Raw genomic sequence first — 20,890 nt, forward strand, 5'->3', positions numbered from 1 at the left:
ACAACAGCATGGCAGGGAATCCTTGCATTTTCTGTGCTCACTGAGTGTAATTTGGCCAGTGCACAGTCCAGTTTTCACAAATCAAGCATGGCGGTCCCCGCTCCCTCAGCCCTCACTTACCTCTCCTGGCACTCTGGCTCCCAGCGTGTAGGCCGCCACTAGGGGGGGTCGTGCACTGACTTCTCCCAGCCTTAAAGGGCCAGCGTCCTCCTTATTGGCTTTGGCATTCCTGTCTCGGCTATATAGCCTGGCGACTCCCAGCATCTCCTGCCGGATCTTCAGGTCATTCTACTGGAGAGAAAGCCTTCCTGAGCATTTCCAGACGCCTCTGTGTTTCCGTGTTCCTATGGTGATTCCCGTGTTCCGTGTTGTTCCCGTGTTCTGTGGTGTTCCCGTGTTCCTGGTTTCCTGTGGCGGTCCTGGTGTCCATCCGAGGTCCTGCCTGCCATCCCGAGGTCCTGCCTGCCATCCCGAGGTCCTGCCTGCCTTCCCGTGGTCCTGCCTGCCTTCCCGTGGTCCTGCCTGCCTTCCTGTGGTCCTGACTGCCTTCCCGTGGTCCCCGTGTCCCTACCTTGGCTGCCACCGCGGGCCTGGTCGCACCCACCCGCGGAGCGACCTGGTGACTCCCCGCCGCAGCAAGACCACCCCGCTTTGCGGCGGGCTCTGGTGAAGACCAGGAGTTCACTTAGACTCCGCTCCCGAGTTGCTGCTAAATCCTGGATATATGTTTTAATCTTGGTTCTGTTTCTGTGTAATTATCTCAGTTCTACTGCTGTAACTATGTATTACTCTTAGTTTCAGTGCTCTTTCTTTGTAGTAACCTTAGTTCTTGTGATGTGTCTAACATGGGGCAGGCGTAAGATGACGTCAACATTTAACAAACATAAATGGGGCCCTGCCCAATCACATCAGAACGTGAGCCAACAAACTACTGTTAAATTTACCCCAACAAGAAAAGATGTACGTCACAGAGGCAATGTCCAAGAATGCAATTAAAAAACACACATCAAACAAAAAATTTGAATACAATAAAAAATTGTATACAAGTACATCTATACAACAACTGGTTGTATTATCCAGGTAAGATTTCAACCAAACACCTCCTGAACGAATGGTGTGTGTCCTCATATGCCCTTACTTGATATGTACCAAGTAAATGCAATATGAAAATATCCAGCCGCTGAAGATATGTAATCTGGTGACTCCTCCGAACTCACATACAGTGAAGAGTTATTTCAAAGCAGAGTATAAAGTATCAGTGAGGAAAATTTCCTTGGAAGGTCTCCATATGCAATGCAAACCAAAGAGACGCACCAGTAAGTGTCAAAATGATAGTACTGGTTAGATGAAGGGCAAACAGCAGGAGGAGGGCTCCCCATGCATTCCATCTCCTGCTGGAGACTCTCTCAGGGGTAAAATACCTATTATTTAGTACCAGCTCCCCCTAAATACTCCCCAATGCACTCACCAACAGGTGCGATAATCATAGTTGCTGTCTATCTATGTAGGAACTTGGTTATTGTGATGTGTTTAACATGGCGCAGGCGTAGGAAACGACGTCAACGTGGCTCCACGCATCAGAAGTTGCAATGAACGTGCCAGCAGCAGACAGGTGAGTATGAACCGTATTTTTTTCTGGCTACTATGGGGGCACTGTTGCTACTAGGGACACTGTGGCAATATTGTCTTTTGTGTGTCTTTTATTACTATATTGGGCTTTGTGGGGCCTTGTGACTATATTGACTACTGTGAAACCACTGTTACAATATTGGCTACTGAGGGGACACTGTTACTATATGGCACTCTGTTGGCTATTATGGTGGTCCTGTTACTATATTGGCTATAGTAGGGACACTGTTACTATGTTGGCTATATACATGGAGTACACAGTACAGTCATACGTGGAGGTACAACCGCAGTGCACAGCCATTCATGGAGCCAAACAAAAAAAGAAGTGGGAAATCTCTACTTGGTAGGCTATTTTTAATTTTAACAAGAGGGGGCTAACTAGCCCTAAGGAACTATAACCAAGGAGTAAAACTTAACCTTTATTAGTATTATAAATGATGACCAAAATTGTGACACCCAGTCTGGGGAATCCTGTTAACCAGTACTGGGATATTTCTACACGTGGCATTGATGCAACCCTGTGTTTTGAAGTCACAATTTTGGTCATCATTTATTATTCAGCCATTCATGGAGCTACAGCCACATGATCTGGGTTGTGCTTCTGTATTTATCAGCTACTGAGTTTGATTCTGGTACTCTTTCTATGTACAGTACATGCTGTTTTTATATGCAGAACTGGGGTTTTGAAGATTTATGTATGTGCAGAATTTATTCAGGTGCTGTATTTGTAAAAAAAAATGGGTTCTGATGTTTTTGGTTCTGAATCAATACAGTAGTACATTTAGACCTACACTCACTGGCCACTTTATTAGGTACACCTGTCCAACTGCTCGTTAACACTTAATTTCTAATCAGCCAATCACATGGCGGCAACTCAGTGCATTTAGGCATGTAGACATGGTCAAGACAATCTCCTGCAGTTCAAACCGAGCATCAGTATGGGGAAGAAAGGTGATTTGAGTGCCTTTGAACGTGGCATGGTTGTTGGTGCCAGAAGGGCTGGTCTGAGTATTTCAGAAACTGCTCATCTACTGGGATTTTCACGCACAGCCATCTCTAGGGTTTAAAGAGAATGGTCCGAAAAAGAAAAAACATCCAGTGAGCGGCAGTTCTGTGGGCGGAAATGCCTTGTTGATGCCAGAGGTCAGAGGAGAATGGGCAGACTGGTTCGAGCTGATAGAAAGGCAACAGTGACTCAAATCGCCACCCGTTACAACCAAGGTAGGCAGAAGAGCATCTCTGAACGCACAGTACGTTGAACTTTGAGGCAGATGGGCTACAGCAGCAGAAGACCACACCGGGTGCCACTCCTTTCAGCTAAGAACAGGAAACTGAGGCTACAATTTGCAGAAGCTCATCGAAATTGGACAGTAGAAGATTGGAAAAACGTTGCCTGGTCTGCTGAGTCTCGATTTCTGCTGCGACATTCGGATGGTAGGGTCAGAATTTGGCGTCAACAACATGAAAGCATGGATCCATCCTGCCTTGTATCAACGGTTCAGGCTGGTGGTGGTGGTGTCATGGTGTGGGGAATATTTTCTTGGCACTCTTTGGGCCCCTTGGTACCAATTGAGCATCGTTGCAACGCCACAGCTGACCATGTCCATCCCTTTATGACCACAATGTACCCAACATCTGATGGCTACTTTCAGCAGGATAATGCGTCATGTCATAAAGCTGGAATCATCTCAGACTGGTTTCTTGAACATGACAATGAGTTCACTGTACTCAAATGGCCTCCACAGTCACCAGATGTCAATCCAATAGAGCATCTTTGGGATGTGGTGGAACGGGAGATTCGCATCATGGATGTGCAGCCAACAAATCTGCGGCAACTGTGTGATGCCATCATGTCAATATGGACCAAAATCTCTGAGGAATGCTTCCAGCACCTTATTGAATCTATGCCACGAAGAATTGAGGCAGTTCTGAAGGCAAAAGGGGGTCCAACCCGTTACTAGCATGGTGTACCTAATAAAGTGGCCGGTGAGTGTATATCTAAATATTATGTGCAGGTATGTAAGTTAACACTTTTATTCATAGTGTGGCAGGGTGGCTGCCACTAGAGAAGCTTTTGGGCATAAAATGTGCATTTTGCCTTATGAAAAGCTGAGTAGAAGACAGACCTGGAAAAGTTGGGTCTGTCTAATTAAGTTAATTAGTTTTCAGCTGGAGGGAATGCACTAATACATGGGGCAGACTTCACACTGGGCTCCACCCTGGGGAAGAGACAGGCTACGGCAAAGGCCTGTGGAGCGGTGGTAGTGAACTGTTGCTGTGTTTTTGGGGTGGCTGGCAGTAGGCCAGCACCTGGTGAGGTAGGGAACCTCGATGTTTAGTTAGTGCCGGAGAGGCTTAGGTATTATTTTTATGTTTTGAGTTTGTGTACTGCCAAATAAAGCTGGCTGAGGCCAGTCTTAACCTTACTCACATTGTGTGAATTCCCTGTGTGTGCTGGTCGTCTGCTTAGGAGACGACGATCCCCGGAGCTAATCTCCTACAATAGTTAGCGAAAGTTTTATTTACACGTCCGTGTTTTGTGTGGATACACAGCCGATACACCAGTCTGAATAAGCCTCAACTTGCAGGCAAAGGCAGTAGTGAGAGGAAAGTAAAACATCTGAGTACATATGGCACACACCACCAAAGCAATCCAGATTCAAAGTTACCTTCAGGAGTAAATCCTACCCTACAATGTGTAGATAACTAAAAATTGGGGAAACTGTAGCATCAACCGGGTTTGCATCCCAAACCCAAGTTTGTTTATTGCCTTCTTCACTTATCAGCTGTTGTAGCACGGTGGATGGTGACCTTTTTCTTTTACAGGTTTAGATTTTTGATGCAATGTTTTAAGCCAGTAAACCAAGCAGCGCATGACATGCTGGTGCATACAGCCAGAGCCGGTGACAAATTCTAACTGCCACCTGCAAGGTGTCTGTTTTGCATCTCTACACTGCTGGTCAGTAGAGAAAATGGCAGCACTCTGTTGAAAAGGTATTTACAGTTGTCTGGACCATTTATAACAGCAATTTGCTTAAAATAGGGGGTCTACACAGTTAACCACTTCTGTAATTGTACTACAGACATAATTTCAGTAGCTATTGTAGTAACAGTGATTATACGTGATCACAATTATGATAATCAGTAATTAAAGACGCTCCAAAATTTAGATATAAAAACAATGGGGCAGATTTATAAAAAGCATCCTATAGTTAGACAGTACAGAGTTAGACAAGACAGTCTTATTCTGCACCAGATTCATATAAGTGTCTAATGCTGGATAATAAATCTGTCCTAGTATAAGACTATCTAGTCGTACTCTGCACCTCCTATTAGTCGTCTTACTTTACGCCAGAAAATTAGGACAAATTTCTGTGGAGTTGGCAGTATTTCTGGCACACAAACCTTTTTGCCGCTAGGCCAACCCCTTGCCTGATGCACAGCACCATGGAATTAATGATTGATTAATTAATTATTGATATATAAACAAAAAAAAATTGGTCACATTTCTAGCTACGAATACCAGTTTTTATGAATCACCATTAAAATGTCACTGTGAATGTACATTGCATGAATATAGGTCTTGCAGGGGATTCAAACAAAGCATCAGGCGCAGCTTTCAAAAATATAAGGAGTTTTATGTCTTTGTTTTGTAATTTCAGTTATTTTGCACGAAATATTGTCTACTAGAAGTAGTGCAATGGATCATTTTCATTATTTCCCACATACTAGTATAGATAAAACCAGAAACAAAATAGTAATGATAGTAAAATCAAGTGTACCCTTTTTTATTTTACAGCCAAATCCCATTTTTTACCATGATGAAATTTTATACTCACAACTTATTCAGAAGAGGATTGTTTGACAAACTGACAGGTATTTATATATATATATATATATATATATATTTTTTTTTTAATCGCTTTATTGGAACAGAAATAAAACAGTACAGCATCACAAAACAAGGAGCACTAGCGGAGGTACATCAGAGATAATAACATACATCTTTATGCAATTATTCATCATATGTAATAAATTCTTCAAAAATGAAGCGATCTAATAAACCCACCTCCCAAATTATACAGAGAACAGTAACCAACTTGGTCGAGTGGTGTCAGGAGAGCAATAAGGTTAAAGAAAAAGAAGGTATTTTTGTTTAAAGCAGGAGTGCATCTATAATCACACAATGGGGCAGATTTACTTACCCGGGCCATTCGCGATCCAGCGGCGCGTTCTGTGTGGAGGATTCGGGTCTTCCGGCGATTCACTAAGGCAGTTCCTCTGACGTCCACCAGGTGTCGCTGCTGCACTGAAGTCCACCGAGGTCCGCCGGAGTTCACAATCCATTGCTGGGTGCAGGTAAGTGCGTGTTCAGCGACACTTTCTTTTTTTTTTAAATGCGGCGGTTTTTCCGAATCCGTTGGGTTTTCGTTCGGCCACACCCCCGATTTCCGTCGCGTGCATGCCGGCACCGATGCGTCACAATCCGATCGCGAGCGCCAAAAACCCGGGGTAATTCAAGGAAAATCGTCGCAAAACGGAAAAATTCGGGTAACCCACCTTAAAAAACGCGATTCGGGCCCTTAATAAATGACCCCCAATGTGCAATAAAAGCCCATGGGGGAGAGGACACAGTATAAGAAAGATGTCTATGCAGGTCTTACCAAGGTTTTTTTAAAATTTATTTTACATACGCAGCAAACTTCTATATGTTTAATAAGATTAAAATAGTCTCCACTGTGAAATTATTAATCGCATTACATGTTATATACAATATGTTGTACTATCATTTGTGTGCATTATTAGTATCTGATTATTGTTTCCTTGTTAGTTTGTGAGATGCCTTTAAGTATACCCTGCAATGCCAATAAAACAAGACTAGACTGTGTTCTGAAAGACTGTTGTTTCTTTATGGATGCCTGCTACAAAAAGACTATTCCAGGTAAACAGGTGATGTGTTGTATAGATTTAGAATTTTGCTTTTTGGATGTGTTTTTAATTGCATGCAAAAACGTATGTTTTTACATGTTACCATGCATTTGGCTGATTTGAAAGCGTTTTTCTTCATTGCTGAAGTGTAAACAGATATGTCCCAATGCTGACACAGCTGCTAACACTTCCAGAAATATTAAAAATGTTTTCAAACCAGCCAAACACATGGTAACATATAAAAATGCATTGAAAAATTGCCACATTTTACTGTACCCAGAAAGTCATTCTTTCCTACAGTAATAAGCATTGGATCAAACCATTTTAGGATTTTGAATGAAGATGTTTGCTTGTATTTATTTATGACAAAGGACGGTTCGGTTTAAGCTCCCTCTGCAATGTTTCAAAGTTTTTGTCTGGTCCTTGGCCAGTAAGTTGTATCTTTGGAGCCACACACAAGGATACACCAAAATTTGGACACAGACCCAAACAAGAAGCAACTGGTTTGGTAGTTACAGAACAGCAGTTTCAGAAATAGCAGATTTTTGCAGAAAAACAAAGGGAATCTATTTTAACACCAGCACTTTGTGTGCTGGTCTTAATTATAGGCATTGCCAGTGCCAGACACGTTAGATGTATCAAAATGTTTCAACCTCTTAGTAGTTCTGATGCACTGGAACAAACCGAGTAAAATTTATGTCAGTCCAGGGCTTCCATAGTTTTCAGCAGGGCCGGATTAAAGGAGGGGCTCCTGGGGCTCTAGCCCCGTGGCCCCCACCACTTTCACTTTTTAAGGGGCCTCCACCAGTTTCCAACAGTCAGTTGATCACTACATGCTGCTGCCAAAACAGTGCATCAGCAATCTCCCCCAGCGATGGCAGCTGTGCCTTCAGTGGCCGGCGGCTGCCTGAAGAGTGAGGAAGAGCATCATGGGATCACTGGAAGGGAAGGTGAGGGTAAGTATGAAGTTTATTATTTTGTGGCCATTTTCTACAGGGGACTGGCAGCTAAATTCTACAGGGGGCTTGTGGGTGTATACTACAGGGAGCTGGTGGCTGTATTCTACAGGGGGCTGCAGGCTATATACTAAAGAGTCTGGCAGGCTTTATACTTCAAAAAACATTGTTGGAAGGGCCCCCACCAGTTTGTGCCCAGGGGCCCCCACCACCCTTAATCCGGCCCTGGTTTTCAGCCATAACCTGCACCATTTTTGTAGTGCAGGTTCTAGTAAATTTGGCTGGTCAAAGTGTCCTACCTAGCCTTAATCCAGACCCCAGGGCACAGAAGGGCCAGAAATTGTGAATTTTTCATGCCTTGCAACCCAGAAAACTGGGGTTCAAGTCATAACACATTCCCTTCTGACTCCCTTGCTGATCCCCTACTACAATTGGCCAGATGAAATCATCAAAACATGCCATTAACTGTTATAAATGCAATGTTTGTATCAGTAAAAAACATACATGACACTATATTACAATGTAATGTGAACAGAACGTGAGTAGTTATAGTAGTTAATTTTTACATTCAGTTTCCAAGGTTTGTATTTAGCAAAGTGACTCCAAACCTTCCTTGGTTCTCATGCACATCTTTGTTTTTAGGCTACATAATAGCAATTTACACCTTGATCATCATGGTTACACTCTTGTTTTGGGGTGTTTTAGGATTTTGGTAAGTAATATATCACTCTGCTACTTTACATTTAAATGAAAATAAAATTATTGAATAATTTTTCCTAAGTTAAACCATTGACAATGATTTTAATCATATGCAGTGGAGCTTTTAAATTATCATTAATTTAATTAATTAATTAATTAATTAATTTACCTGTATTTCTTTTATGTCTCTCTGTTAACCAAGTAACATTGATACTAGCATACTGTGCCAGGAAAATCCCAAAATTCTTTTTTTTTTAATTGATTGAGATGATCTTTGTGGATAGATGCACACCAACTATTTGTTATACATACGCAATGAATGTTTGTGAAGTTAAACTCAAGTAAGTGCTTAAATCATGGACACTACTCTTTAAAAAAAAATACTGAAAAAAATAGACTGATTTATTTCCAACACTTGGCACACGGTTTTCACCAGAGCCCACCGCAAATCGGGTTGGACTTGCTGTGGCGTGGTTCCACAATGTACCGCGGTGGCGGTCAAGGTGAGGTGTAGAGTCGTGAGGCAGACCCGTGGTCGGGGACAGGCAGGAGGTCGAGATAGGCAGCACAGGATCAACGTCAAAGGCACAGCAGGAGGTCAGGGCAGGCAGCAAAGGAGCGTAGTCAGGGACAAAACTGGGGTCACAACAGGAATTCTTAGCACAAGCACTAGGCCTGAGGAACACAGCTTTCTCTGAGGTACGAGGCACAACGATCCGGTAGGGTGTAAAGGCTGGCTTATCACAGATTCTGGAAATGGCCAGCACCAATCAATGATGCGCTGGCCCTTTAATTCTTTCGGAGTCTAGGAGGCGGGGACATGCACACCAGTTAGGCTGTTGGGGCATTGGGGACTGGTGAAGAGCATGGTTGTGCCTGCGACCCGAGACGAGGGTTGCGGGAGCACCCGTGACAACCCTCTGATGAATAGCCTTAAAATGGTGCCTATTGTGTAAAAATAATATATGTACTATTGTAAAATGTTTCATACACTACATAAAAATTTCATTGCTACCTCTCTATCACACAGGTTTTATAAATATAAAATAAAAAAGAGAAAGTTTGTAGACATGACTGAAGGGGGAGAAAGTCCAGCTGACAAAGGTGAGAGGAAAATCTTATCCACATTCTAAGCAGACACCGATCACTTCAGTCCCACTCACACAATCAAATAATCCTGCAAATTAGTATGTTGGCAGATTTGATCATTTATGGAAATATAATACTGCTCACTGGTTGGCAGCACATCTACCCATACCCATAATGCGTAAGTGCTACACATCCTTTCAAATTTATACCAGCCAACAATACAGAAATGCATTTAAATTCTTAAATTGTTAATTTTGATGACGATCTTTATTACATTTATTATTACAGTTATTGGAATTATGTATACAGTTTTGTTTTATCCCTTTTATTACCATGCACGCACAATAGAACATGTACTTCCGGTTGTCCTATCACAATGAGTTTCAGCCAAAAGTCCATGGTAATTGCAAAACTCCTGCACCCAGGCAATCACCATCACATAACCAGGAGTCTTTCATTACTTGTAGGTGATTACTGTATTTCTTAAAGAAAATCTAACATCCAAATCCATCATGATAAACCAAGGACTCATAGATCCAGGCACTGTAACTGTGGTAATCTTCCTATATTTGTTATCCATGTCAAAATCCTTCTCAAATCAACTTTTAAAATTATGCTAATAAACCAGAAAGGATCTGGGGGATGTTCTAGAGCCCCTGGGTGCTGCTTATTTATAGGCTGTTACACTGTGCAGGAGCAGTCATTTTACAGCAGACAGAGTAAAGGGGGAAGCACAAATGGAGAAGGGGGAGGGTGAGATAGTTAAACAACTTGTGAATGGGCTCAGGGAACATCTCCAGAGCCCTTCAGGGTCATTAGCATAATTTTAAGAGTTTATTTTAGAAGGAAGGAGACGTGGATAGCAAATATAAGAAGATTACCATAGTCACGGTGTCCCAGGTTTATTTTGCTTGAGTTTTATGGTAGATTCATTAAATAAAAAGGAAACACATTAAACGTTCCATTAAATCTTTTTAAAAAATGTTATATTCAGCCATATTTTTTTTTTATTGTTCATAGATACCACTGGTATATCCCCAGAACAGCAAGCACATGAAAATACAAGTCATGTGGAAGATGAAACTGGTATGATAAATAAAAGCAATGCTACAAATACAAAGTAATAAAAACAATGTATAACAAAAAAAGATAATTTTGGAGTCCTAGAACTCTGTGTGCACTATATAAATAAAGAAATTATCATCATTAAATAATATATTCCTAGACAAGGTTTCCACAATTATGGCATGTACCATTATGGGCCAGTTCCCAAATATGTTTGAAATTATGTCTAAATGTCCCTTGATACCCGTAGTCAGATCGCAGGGCCCAGGTGGACTTATATCGACTATCTATTCTCATCTGATTCAAGCAAAGTCTCAAAATATACCATGTCGAGCACTGGAAGAATTGAGATCTTTGATCCCAACCTTAAGCAAGTAGGAATTCATAGACCTTTTGGAGTCACACAGATATGTATCACTAGCTGTGAACAACAAACTTATTCAACGATATATTATACATCAATACTACCTCACACCTAGGCATATATTTAAATTGATTCCACTTTTGGCAAATAATAGATATTGTTTGTGTATGGAAAAGTTATACAATTACTGAATCAATTCATCACAGTTTTCTATATTTTTGCATGCTGTCCTGCTATAGAAAGCTTCTGCTTTTAATTCCAGTGATAGAAATCTGACCGTGGTCATGTGATGGACACGCAGGTGCACAATCTATTATTATCACACAGAGATAATAATGGCTCATGCGCCTTGAAAAACGCCTCAAAAATTACCTTTAAACAATAGTTTGCTGTCATGAGAGAATCTAGTCTTTCGACTGTCGATTTTCCATTAATATATATTAGACCATATAAAATAATAATATTTTTTTCTTTGTTAGTAGTGGCCAGATCTGAAAGTACATTAGTGGAAGATAAAGCGCAAGATAAAGAGCAGAATGATGTAAAAGCTGAGGGAGAGAACACTGGTGAAACAGGTAGGTACACAGAAGACCAATGGGTTTACAGTGGAACTACAGTGCACCTTACTCTTAAAGGACATTTACCATCAGTTTACTGCTGGTAGACATGTCCTACTAAGAAGTTCCTAAGGAACAATGTTTCTAAGGACGTGTTTTATTATAACTTTTTATACCGCAATTGCAGAAATATAGTGATCAAATCTATCCTAATTAGTCTGCTACGACACTGGAGAGGTTCGGCTTTTAATTTATTTACTCCCCCTGTTCCCATTCAAGTCCTGCCTGGTCCCGCCCGTCACCTGCACAATGCACTGTGCACGGCATATAGAATTATAATACAAGAAGTCCTGAGAAACATTGTTCCTCAGGAACATCTTAGTAGCACACATCTACCATTAGTGAAACTGATGGTAGATATCCTTTAAAATATACCCAACCTTTAAGAAGATGCTGACAGAAAGAAATAAGGTTACCCGCATATGAATGTGCCATGAAGAATTGAAGTTTTCTTCCATTTTCACAGATGTTTTGTATCAGTCTGGCATCTCTAATTCTCATTTGTCTCTTAACCTGATGTGTGATATGCCATAACCTGCACACACAAATCAGCATAGAATTTTCCCATAGACCAGTGATGGCAAACCTTTTAGAGACCGGATGCCCAAACTTCAACCAAAACCTACTTATTTACCATCGAGTGCCAGCTTGACAATTTCAACATTAACTAATTGCTCTCCTTTGTTCCACAACAGTCAATCGTATTAGCCCCCTGAGGACACCAATACAGTTGAAAGCAGGAAGGCAAATTCAGACATCATTGTAGCTTCTTTTCAGGGTCTTTCTGTACAGGAAGAATTGTGGGGCCAGTAGTAGGACCTCCAAAAATATTCTGGGTCTGTTCACACCTTACTCCTCTTGCAGTTCCAATCAGTCAAGGCTATGTCACTTTAAAAGAGTGCCAAGAGCTGCATCTCAATTGTCTAGGACTGCAGGAAGATTTAAGTCCTGTCTAGTGAACTTTGTCCTGGGGCGACAGCCTGGGTGCCCACAGAAAGGTCCCTGAGTGCCACCTCTGGCACCCATGCCATAGGTTCGCCAACACTGCCATAGACCATTACACTGCATAAAATATTACAAAAATCAAGTTGAAGAGTGCCACAGTGTATTAAACAATAGGATTATAATCCATTGTGGGTGCAAGCTAGCGAGGTCCAACTCAAGGCCTCCCGGTTATCCAAGTAGAGAAGCAGCACTCCATTGGTTTCAGGTTATTTTTTCACATGAGGACAAACAGCAACATTTCAGCTAACTCAATGTAGCCATTTTCAAGCATAGTGTAAAAGGCGGGTTTAAATCCCCCGCAGGATATGACATCACAACCAATTGGTGACAGGGACAGTGGTATTTGCATATCAGTGTCCAAATGATGTGCACAATACATAAGAATATACAAAATATGAACAGTGAATTACAATATTGTCCATTACAAATAAAAAGGTGTAAAATCATCAGGAAGACGAGCACCTCCACGTGCATAACTTTGCTTGTAAGCAGTATGGAGGAGCATGTCCGGTGGTTGCTATGAAACCACCACGCAGGTTGCAGCGTTAAGGATAAGAAGTAAATCTATAGGCTTTGCCACACTGCAAATATCCTCTGCAAGAGGCCAAAACTGCAAGTCCTAGGGGCTTGAATCGGGACAGCTGCACTCAGACCTAGCAATCGCTCGCTGTTTAGTCTCCGCACCGTCAACATCAAAGTCCCACAGTTATCGTGAGATTACGCCTGATACATCGGTGGCCATCTTGGAATAGGGAAAGAGGTGTGCATCGCCAGTCCGAGGATATGTAAGTGAGGGAATCCCAAGTGTATCTTGGGCATATTACAGCAAATGGTCTTCCAGGGTAATAATATGTCTCATGGACAGTCTGTCCAGAGGAGGTATGTCCACGGTGCATCTCTGCTCGTATTAACCTCCAAGCATGTTGCCATGGTTCCCTCTAGACACAGACCACCCCCTTTTGACCAAACATGCTGTGATCCCGACACTGGGTCCCTCCGATCGTAATCTCCAACTGGAAAGACATGTGACGCTTGCAACATAGCAGACAAGATAGTACAATATATGCCAGGCAACAAATGGCGATGACAGTCCCCTGTTTGTGGGAGTGATCTAGATAAAAAAACAAAATGATTGATCATTAAAACAATTTAATAAAATAAGTAACATACAATTAAATACTTCCCAATACTGTAAGTAGTGTCATGCAAGATTCAGATGGGTACGGGCGAATTCATATCAGAGTGTTAAGAAGTCTATATTGAGCCCAGTAGGGTGTACAGAATTTAATCTGTATATCCACTCTGTCTCACATTTTTTCAAAGCCTTCTGTCTATTACCTCCTCTTCTGGGGGGTGGTACAGAATCTATGATACAGAATTTAAGTTGATGGATCTTATGTCCAGCCTCAGAAAAATGTTGGAGGACTGGCAAGTCAAGTTTACGAATATTAATAGTTGAGCGGTGATTGTGCAGTCTTAACCTACATTCAGTAGTTGTTTCCCCTACATAATGTTTGGGCCAAGGACATATCAAGACATAAATGACATGATCGGACCTACACGTCAAGTGTTGTCTAATGTTATATTTCTTTCCTGTCAGTGGGTCAGTGAAGGTGTCCCCCTTAAGCATATGGCTGCAATTCTCACAGCTCATGCAGGGGTAACATCCAGGTTTCAAAGACATGGCAAGGATTGGTTTTTTGTCTGCAGGACCAATGTCACTTTTCATGACGTTGTCCCTCAAGTTTCTTGGCCTATTATAGGAAAAAAAGGGTGGTAGTTTAAAGGACCCAATATTACTATGGTATTGTGACAAAGTATGCCAATGTTTCCGTATCACCCTAGAAATATGGGGACTATGGGGCCCATAGGTAGATACGAAGGGGATCCTCATGGGTTTTTCTGGATTTTTAACTCTTGGCTTCAGTAGAGTGGATCTCTATGTCTGGAGACCAACTGTGAGGGATAACCCCTGGTTACAAATTTCTTAGACATCTCTTGCAATCTGGTTTCGACCTGTACTGGGTCATCCACAATTCTGCGGACCCTAACCATCTGGCTGTATTGAAGGGGGTCCATTATTCTCTTAGGGTGAGCACTGTCGTACTTCAGCAAATTATTACGGTCAGTGGGTTTTACACATCGGTCAGTTTTCAACCTATTGCACTCGATGCATACGTTGGTGTCCAGGAACTGAATGTTAGAGGAAGAATATGTCATAGTAAATTTTACATAAAATATTACAATACTAATTCGCTTGGTGGGGGTGACAAAAATCATACTTTTAGCTGCAGCAAACACTTGCAGTTTTTTTCTTTGGGGATATAATTTAAAAGCAAGAGAAAGAAAAGAGTCATTTTAATCTGATGAATGAGATAAATCACAATTATTTGATATTCATTTACTAATAATTTAAGCAATGTTTGTAATGATAGGACTCCACTCCATAATTAAATAGTTCAGTAATGAAATGCAGATTATTTCTAGAAATAACCAAACTGTTTCAGAGCTAACTAAATTGAAGTGCAGATTTCCTAAGATATATTTAAATTTCAAACTATATAATATTCAAAAGGCCACAACTCACATCAGACTCACCTGACATCCTTAGCTGAGTCTGCACTTATTGCTATTTTTAGGGGTCGGAACATATATTCTGAAACACCACATAGATGAAGTGGTGGAAAGAGAGTGCATGATCTAATTGCCAAAATTGTATGGTCACTGGATAGCACTAGTGGGGATTTATACTTGTGTTACTGCAAGTATCCTCTCCCTAAAGCCTTAACCCTTTGGCGCATATGGACGTAACTGTATGTCTGTTTTGCAAGTGCCTTGATGCACATGGCAGTACAGTAACGTCCAGCTTCTGGGACTGGCTCATCAGCAAAGTGGTGTCATTTAGTCCATTATGAATTTATAACTTAGAAAAGTCTACATTTTAAAATCCTATTTTCAAAACTGCGCCCTGAATCTTTAAGGCAGCTTGCTTTTAACTTCGACTTTAATTTTAATGTTACATATAAGCTTTAATATATTTTTCTGTGATAGCAGCAGTTGAGGCTGGAAATACATCAGACACAGAAAATGAGCAGGAGGATGTCAAAGCTACCACCGTGAGCAAACAAGTAAGGATTCAAGCTCTATGCAAAACTTTCTGTAGAATTATTATGCTGGTAAATAGATGGTAAACATATATCTCATTCCTCCATTTGGAAGTTGTAAATTACAGAGAAGAGATTATTTCTTGTAGTCCCCTCAGTTTTAAATGGATAGTTTATTGTCTATGTTGTGGACTACTACTAATAAGAAAAAAAAGGCATGTTTAATTTTCAATAAGCTATGTTCTTCTTCTTCTGTACATGCATTATGCCTTCTATTGGTCATGCTCATGCAGTCTTTTTCTATTAACATCGGCGTGTGTTTGCAGCCCACAATACACATGCTATTTGTGCATGAAGCCTCAGAATCATAAAGTCTCAAATCAATTGTGAACTTTAAAGGGGTTGTCCATTTGCAGCAATTAATTGATATGGTTTGTGTATGAAAAAGTTATCCAACTTTACTATATACTTTCTGTATCAATTCCTCACAGTTTTCTAGATCTCTGCGTGCTGCCATGATTTAGGAAGTTCCATGTTTACTTCCAGTGGATAGAAATCTGCCAATGGTCAAGCTTGTGACGTCAAGCTGTTACTAATTTAAAGCTCTGATTACTCTCTGTGATAATAACTGCTTGTGCACCTGTGTAACATCACATGACATGGACAGATTTCTCTCCACTGGAAGTAAACATAAAAGCTTTCTATAGGATGACCTCAAGCAGAGGTCTAAAAAACCGTGAAGAATTGATACAGAAAATATATTGGAAAATTGTATAACTTTTCTCTACACAAATCTTATCAGTTATTTGCTGAAAGTGGACAACCCCTTTAACTGAAGTGATGGTGGATATATATTAAATAAAGTGCATTGGATTTTTTTGAAATATGTGTAAAAAAAATGTGAAAATGCACATTAGTCGCTTTAACAACTGTCAGTTTTAAGAAACTTTTAAGACAAAAAGGGTCAGGGTACAATAGGTAATAGGTTGGTTTGACCTAAGTTTGGACATGCATGTTACAAAATATTAGGCAGTATGCCAATTTTTGGCATATTGTATTGGTAAGAACTTAAAATTCACATTGGATAAAAATATTGCTTTTTTGAATCTCTGGATCTTGTATAATTTATATAAAAATCATCAATACATCTGGCAGTGCAGAAGTAAAGTGACATTTAATTTAATTGTTCTTTATGAATTAATGTAGTTAAAGGGGACTATACAAATAATGTTCAAAAGGGCTGTATGTGAGGCCAGTAACATACTGCTCGTGGTACTCACTACACTGTACTCACACAGGAATCACTGGGAAGGCTATTTAACCAATCACTGGGAGCCTCTTTCCCAAGGAAAAATTAAGAAAGTGCAGTGGTACCAGAGTTTTGAGAGAGTGGGTAGAAGTGAGTGAATCAAATTCATAAGATTTGACTGGAAAGTTCTCAAAAGTTTATCATTTGGTAAATCTAAACAAGGGTATTTTCAAAATTCAAATTGTTCTACTTTTCTGACACATTGGCCTTATTTATTAAAGCTTTTGCACCAGTTTTCTGTCTGACTTTGGACTAAAAAGAACTTGCAAACTGCTTGCACATGTATTTATAAAGTGTCTGCGCCAGTTTTTTGTCGCGGCTGCACTGTGTCCCACGAGACAGAAAAAACTACACCCCTAAACAAATGTATAACAACTTTTATATAGTTTGTTATGGATGGAACTATTTACCTGCCGCTCTGTCCTAACAGTTTATTGGCAGAGATCTCATTGTACCCCTTTTAATGTAGAATTGAGAGGCATTATTAATGACAAGTGGAGCTTTATTTTATTTTTTTATGACAGCACATAAACCATGATAATTTGTTTTCTTTTTGTACCAGGATTACTGAGCAAGTAAAAGGACTGATGAAGAAACTGAGACTGTCGACCTTCCATAAATAAAAGCATTATTCCGATGTTATTGGATTTCATTTCCTGTATCAAGATCAGGGTCAGACTGAGGGCTTAGGGCCCACCAGTAAAATTTAATCTGGGGCCCACCTACTGCTACATGGAAATATTAAAGGAAACCTACCACAAGTAATCTGATAATAGTGATCTGATGGTAGATTTCTCCTGTTTGGAGAAATATTAATTTTAGTAATCTTGAAACCCACCCTAACTTTTAATAAGTTTTATAATAGTAATATGTCAATTACCTGCAGAGGCTCCTAGGGTGTGTTCCTGGGCCAGGCACAGAGACTACTCTATGCCCCATTAGCTTCTGCAGGGACGTCCTCTTGCAAGTTCTGGCGTGCTCCTCTTCATGGTGCACACATCGACGGCCTCTATGGAGCTACTGCACATATGCTCTGGTGTCAGGTACTAAATAGATGCTATGTGCAACACCCGCGGCTGCAGTGACTAAGAGGGTGCAGCTGGGGCAGATACTAGGCATTCACTGCTTGCACTGAGGAACTTGTGGCTTGTCTAGACGGCAATGTTTACAAGTTGCTGGTCAGAGATCCAGTCTCGACCCATTACTGCTTGTGTGTGGGCTCATTGCTATCATTTCCCAGCTATGCGATGTCTGCACCATGAAGAGGAATGCACCAGAACATGCAAGTGGGCGTCTCTGTTATGGGCTTTCTAAAGTAGGTGGAGTTATCACCAAGATGGCTGCCACTGGAAACCTTATGTTTTCAGCAACAGCTCCTCCATCTTATGCTCAGCTCCCAGTGATGATGTAACAGACTGTCTTACTATGTTACCAGTAATGATGTGTAACTGCCATCACTGCACATTACCTCACTGAGATGGGTCTCACCACAACACTGGCCATACTGGATGAACTGCAACCAACCTTCTACTGCCAAATGCAGTGGTTATCATATGACCTGTCCAAGCAGGTGCAGGACATTTGATGTAGAAATGTAACCAGTGGAAATCTTCTGTCCTGTGTCTGCTCCGCGCGGAGAAAATTAACAACCTGATTAAAGGGCCAGTAGCATTTTAATTCTTCATTACAGTGTACGTCCACAGCATTTTTCTGCTAAGGGGAGCAAAAAAAAACAAAAAACAACTAGCTTATATTTTAAAGACCCATTTGCATATGAATTATTCTTATTCCTGGAATACCCATTTAAAGGACACCTGTCATCAGGTCTCTGTCACTATTTCTGTCACCACTACCTATTGGATCAGCTCACAAGGATTCCAGCCTTTATCTAGTCAATTCATACTTTAATAATTGAAAACTAATGTTTTCTTTATTATGCAGATGAACCTAGGCAGATAGAGATATCACCCCTGTTACCTCTCCCCTCTCCTCCCCTGCTCATGTCGTGTAATGTAAAGTATTGCTAGTGTCTGTGCTTTATCTGCTGACATGCTCTCCCTCCTAATACACATGTGTGAGACACAGACATCAGCTACACAAGTACCTGACATGTTCGGCTATACACATGTGAGAGACATAGACATCAGCTACACAAGTACCTGACATGTTCTGCTACACACATGCAAGAGACAGACATCAGCTACACAATACCTGAAATGTTGTCCTATACACATGTGAGAGACACAGACATCAGCTACACAAGTGACTGACATGTTCTCATATCCACATGTGTGAGACACAGTCATCAGCTACACAAGTACCTGACATGTTCTGCTATACACATGTGAGAGACATAGACATCAGCTACACAGGCACCTGACATGTTCTGTCCGGCTATATACATGTGAGAGACACAGACATCAGCTAAACAGTATCCTGACATGTTCTATTCTGCTATATACATGTGAGAGACACAGACATCAGCTACATAAGTACCTGACATGTTCTTCTATATACATGTGAGAGATACAGACATCAGCTACACAAGTACATGACATGCTCTGTTCTCCTATACACATGTGAGAGACACAGATATTGGATACACAAGTACATAACATGCTCTTTCGCCCCATACTCATGGCTGCATCCTAGAGCAGTTGAATCTCTCATACACACAAGTTGCTGGGGCGTGGTAGCCAGGAGGAGGAATGACACATCATTATACAGGCTGTCAGTCAAGGCATCAAGAGGGACAATGTAGTTTTGGGGGGTTAATTTGCCTCACAGGTACACTTTCATGCTTGCATTCGTTAAAGGGGTTGTCCGAGAGTTCTGAACTAAAACTAAAGGTGGCTGGGAGAAGGCTGCTTAAAAAAATAAAGTCCTACTTACCTTCCGGTGCCCTCACAATGACCAGAAGCTGAGTCCAGAGGGCACTGGAAGGTAAGTAGGACTTTATTTTTTTTAAGCAGCCTCCTCCTGGCCACCTTTAGTTTTTTTTTCAGAACTCGGACAACCCCTTTAAGTAGTAACTTCTTACCAGACACAGGCATTTAGGCATTTGTCTAAACACAGCTGCATTCAGGGAGGAGTGAGCATTCAGGGAGGAGAAATTTTTGCTGACTGACAACATGAAAACTATAAAAATCAAAAATATATAGTTCCTTGCTGTTGTGCTAAGTTAAAAAAGTATTTTGGATGGTGAAAAATAACAGCTCATAACTAAGTAATTAACGCAAAGAACACATTCACTCCTACAATCATTACATGTATATTTTATATTTTTTATATATTTAGATTCTTTGTATTAGAAGGGAATTGTTAATTGTAACTCCTTTCTTCTGTGAATATCTGGGTGGTAGATAAAATACTGGAGTCCTGTCAATACCTTTATAGTCAGAGGGATAATTTGGACACTGATCACATATGCAGTTTGCTTTTCTCTTCTCTGCAAACAGTTGTCCAAATAAACTGGAATGAAGCTCTTTATTCTGCTGGAAATCTGCTCCTATCAACTTAACTAAAATCACTACCTGCTAATGAAGGGCCTGAAGAAAATAGTACAACAAGCTATTATGCTTCATTTCTGTTTGCTTACAGAAATTAACATTTCCAAGTGTTCAATGCGTAATTCAATGCTGTAACATATGTTTTCACAATAACCTTTACAGAAATAAAATAATCAATTTTCCACAACAAGTTGCTATTTAAGAATGTCATTTTAAAGTAATTGGCTTAGATTTGGTTTAACCAATTTCCTGAAAATTGTACTCAACAAAAGGCACAGACATACAGGAGATTTTGAATGTAGATTGATACTGGAAGAGTAACTGTGGGCATTCCATATAAACCCTCTCTAAAAGGAAAGCTATAACAATAGTAGAAAAAGATTCATATAGGATAGCTGCAATATTCATATTTAAGTATCATAAAACATATACACAGGGTGATAGCAACAGCATAAAAGTCTACACAATGTTCTGCATAGACTGACCATCCAGACTTTACATTACTTTAACATTGCTAGGTTACTGCGTTGGAGACACAGACTTAGTATTGTACAGCTTCCTGCTGGGAGAGGTGGCCGGCCATGCCCACTAGTCCCTATTCCCAGAGCTTTATAT

General features: G+C 40.7%; 1 protein-coding gene across 1 annotated transcript; it reads left to right on the forward strand.

Moving 5' to 3' along the window:
* The first annotated feature begins 4,513 nt into the window (after positions 1-4,513).
* Positions 4,514-17,389, forward strand: TEX29 (testis expressed 29). Its single transcript, XM_072133475.1, has 9 exons — positions 4,514-4,623; positions 5,429-5,505; positions 6,461-6,571; positions 8,157-8,226; positions 9,244-9,317; positions 10,323-10,388; positions 11,211-11,306; positions 15,405-15,540; positions 17,329-17,389. The coding sequence occupies exons 2-9, from the start codon at positions 5,448-5,450 to the stop codon at positions 17,387-17,389; spliced, it is 672 nt and encodes a 223-aa protein (XP_071989576.1). The 5' UTR covers positions 4,514-4,623; positions 5,429-5,447.
* The last annotated feature ends 3,501 nt before the right edge of the window (positions 17,390-20,890 follow it).

This window comes from Engystomops pustulosus, chromosome 2 (assembly GCF_040894005.1).
Source record: "Engystomops pustulosus chromosome 2, aEngPut4.maternal, whole genome shotgun sequence".
NCBI classification, from domain to species: domain Eukaryota; kingdom Metazoa; phylum Chordata; class Amphibia; order Anura; family Leptodactylidae; genus Engystomops; species Engystomops pustulosus.

What these genes read in the sequence shown, in the direction of transcription:
- TEX29 (XM_072133475.1), top strand. Translation starts at nt 5,448, where the DNA reads ATGATGAAATTTTATACTCACAACTTATTCAGAAGAGGATTGTTTGAC. An exon ending in CTACAAAAAGACTATTCCAG is followed by an intron (nt 6,572 to 8,156) that starts GTAAACAGGTGA and finishes CTTTGTTTTTAG; the next exon opens with GCTACATAATAGCAATTTAC. An exon ending in ATTATGCTGGTAAATAGATG is followed by an intron (nt 15,541 to 17,328) that starts GTAAACATATAT and finishes TTTTTGTACCAG; the next exon opens with GATTACTGAGCAAGTAAAAG.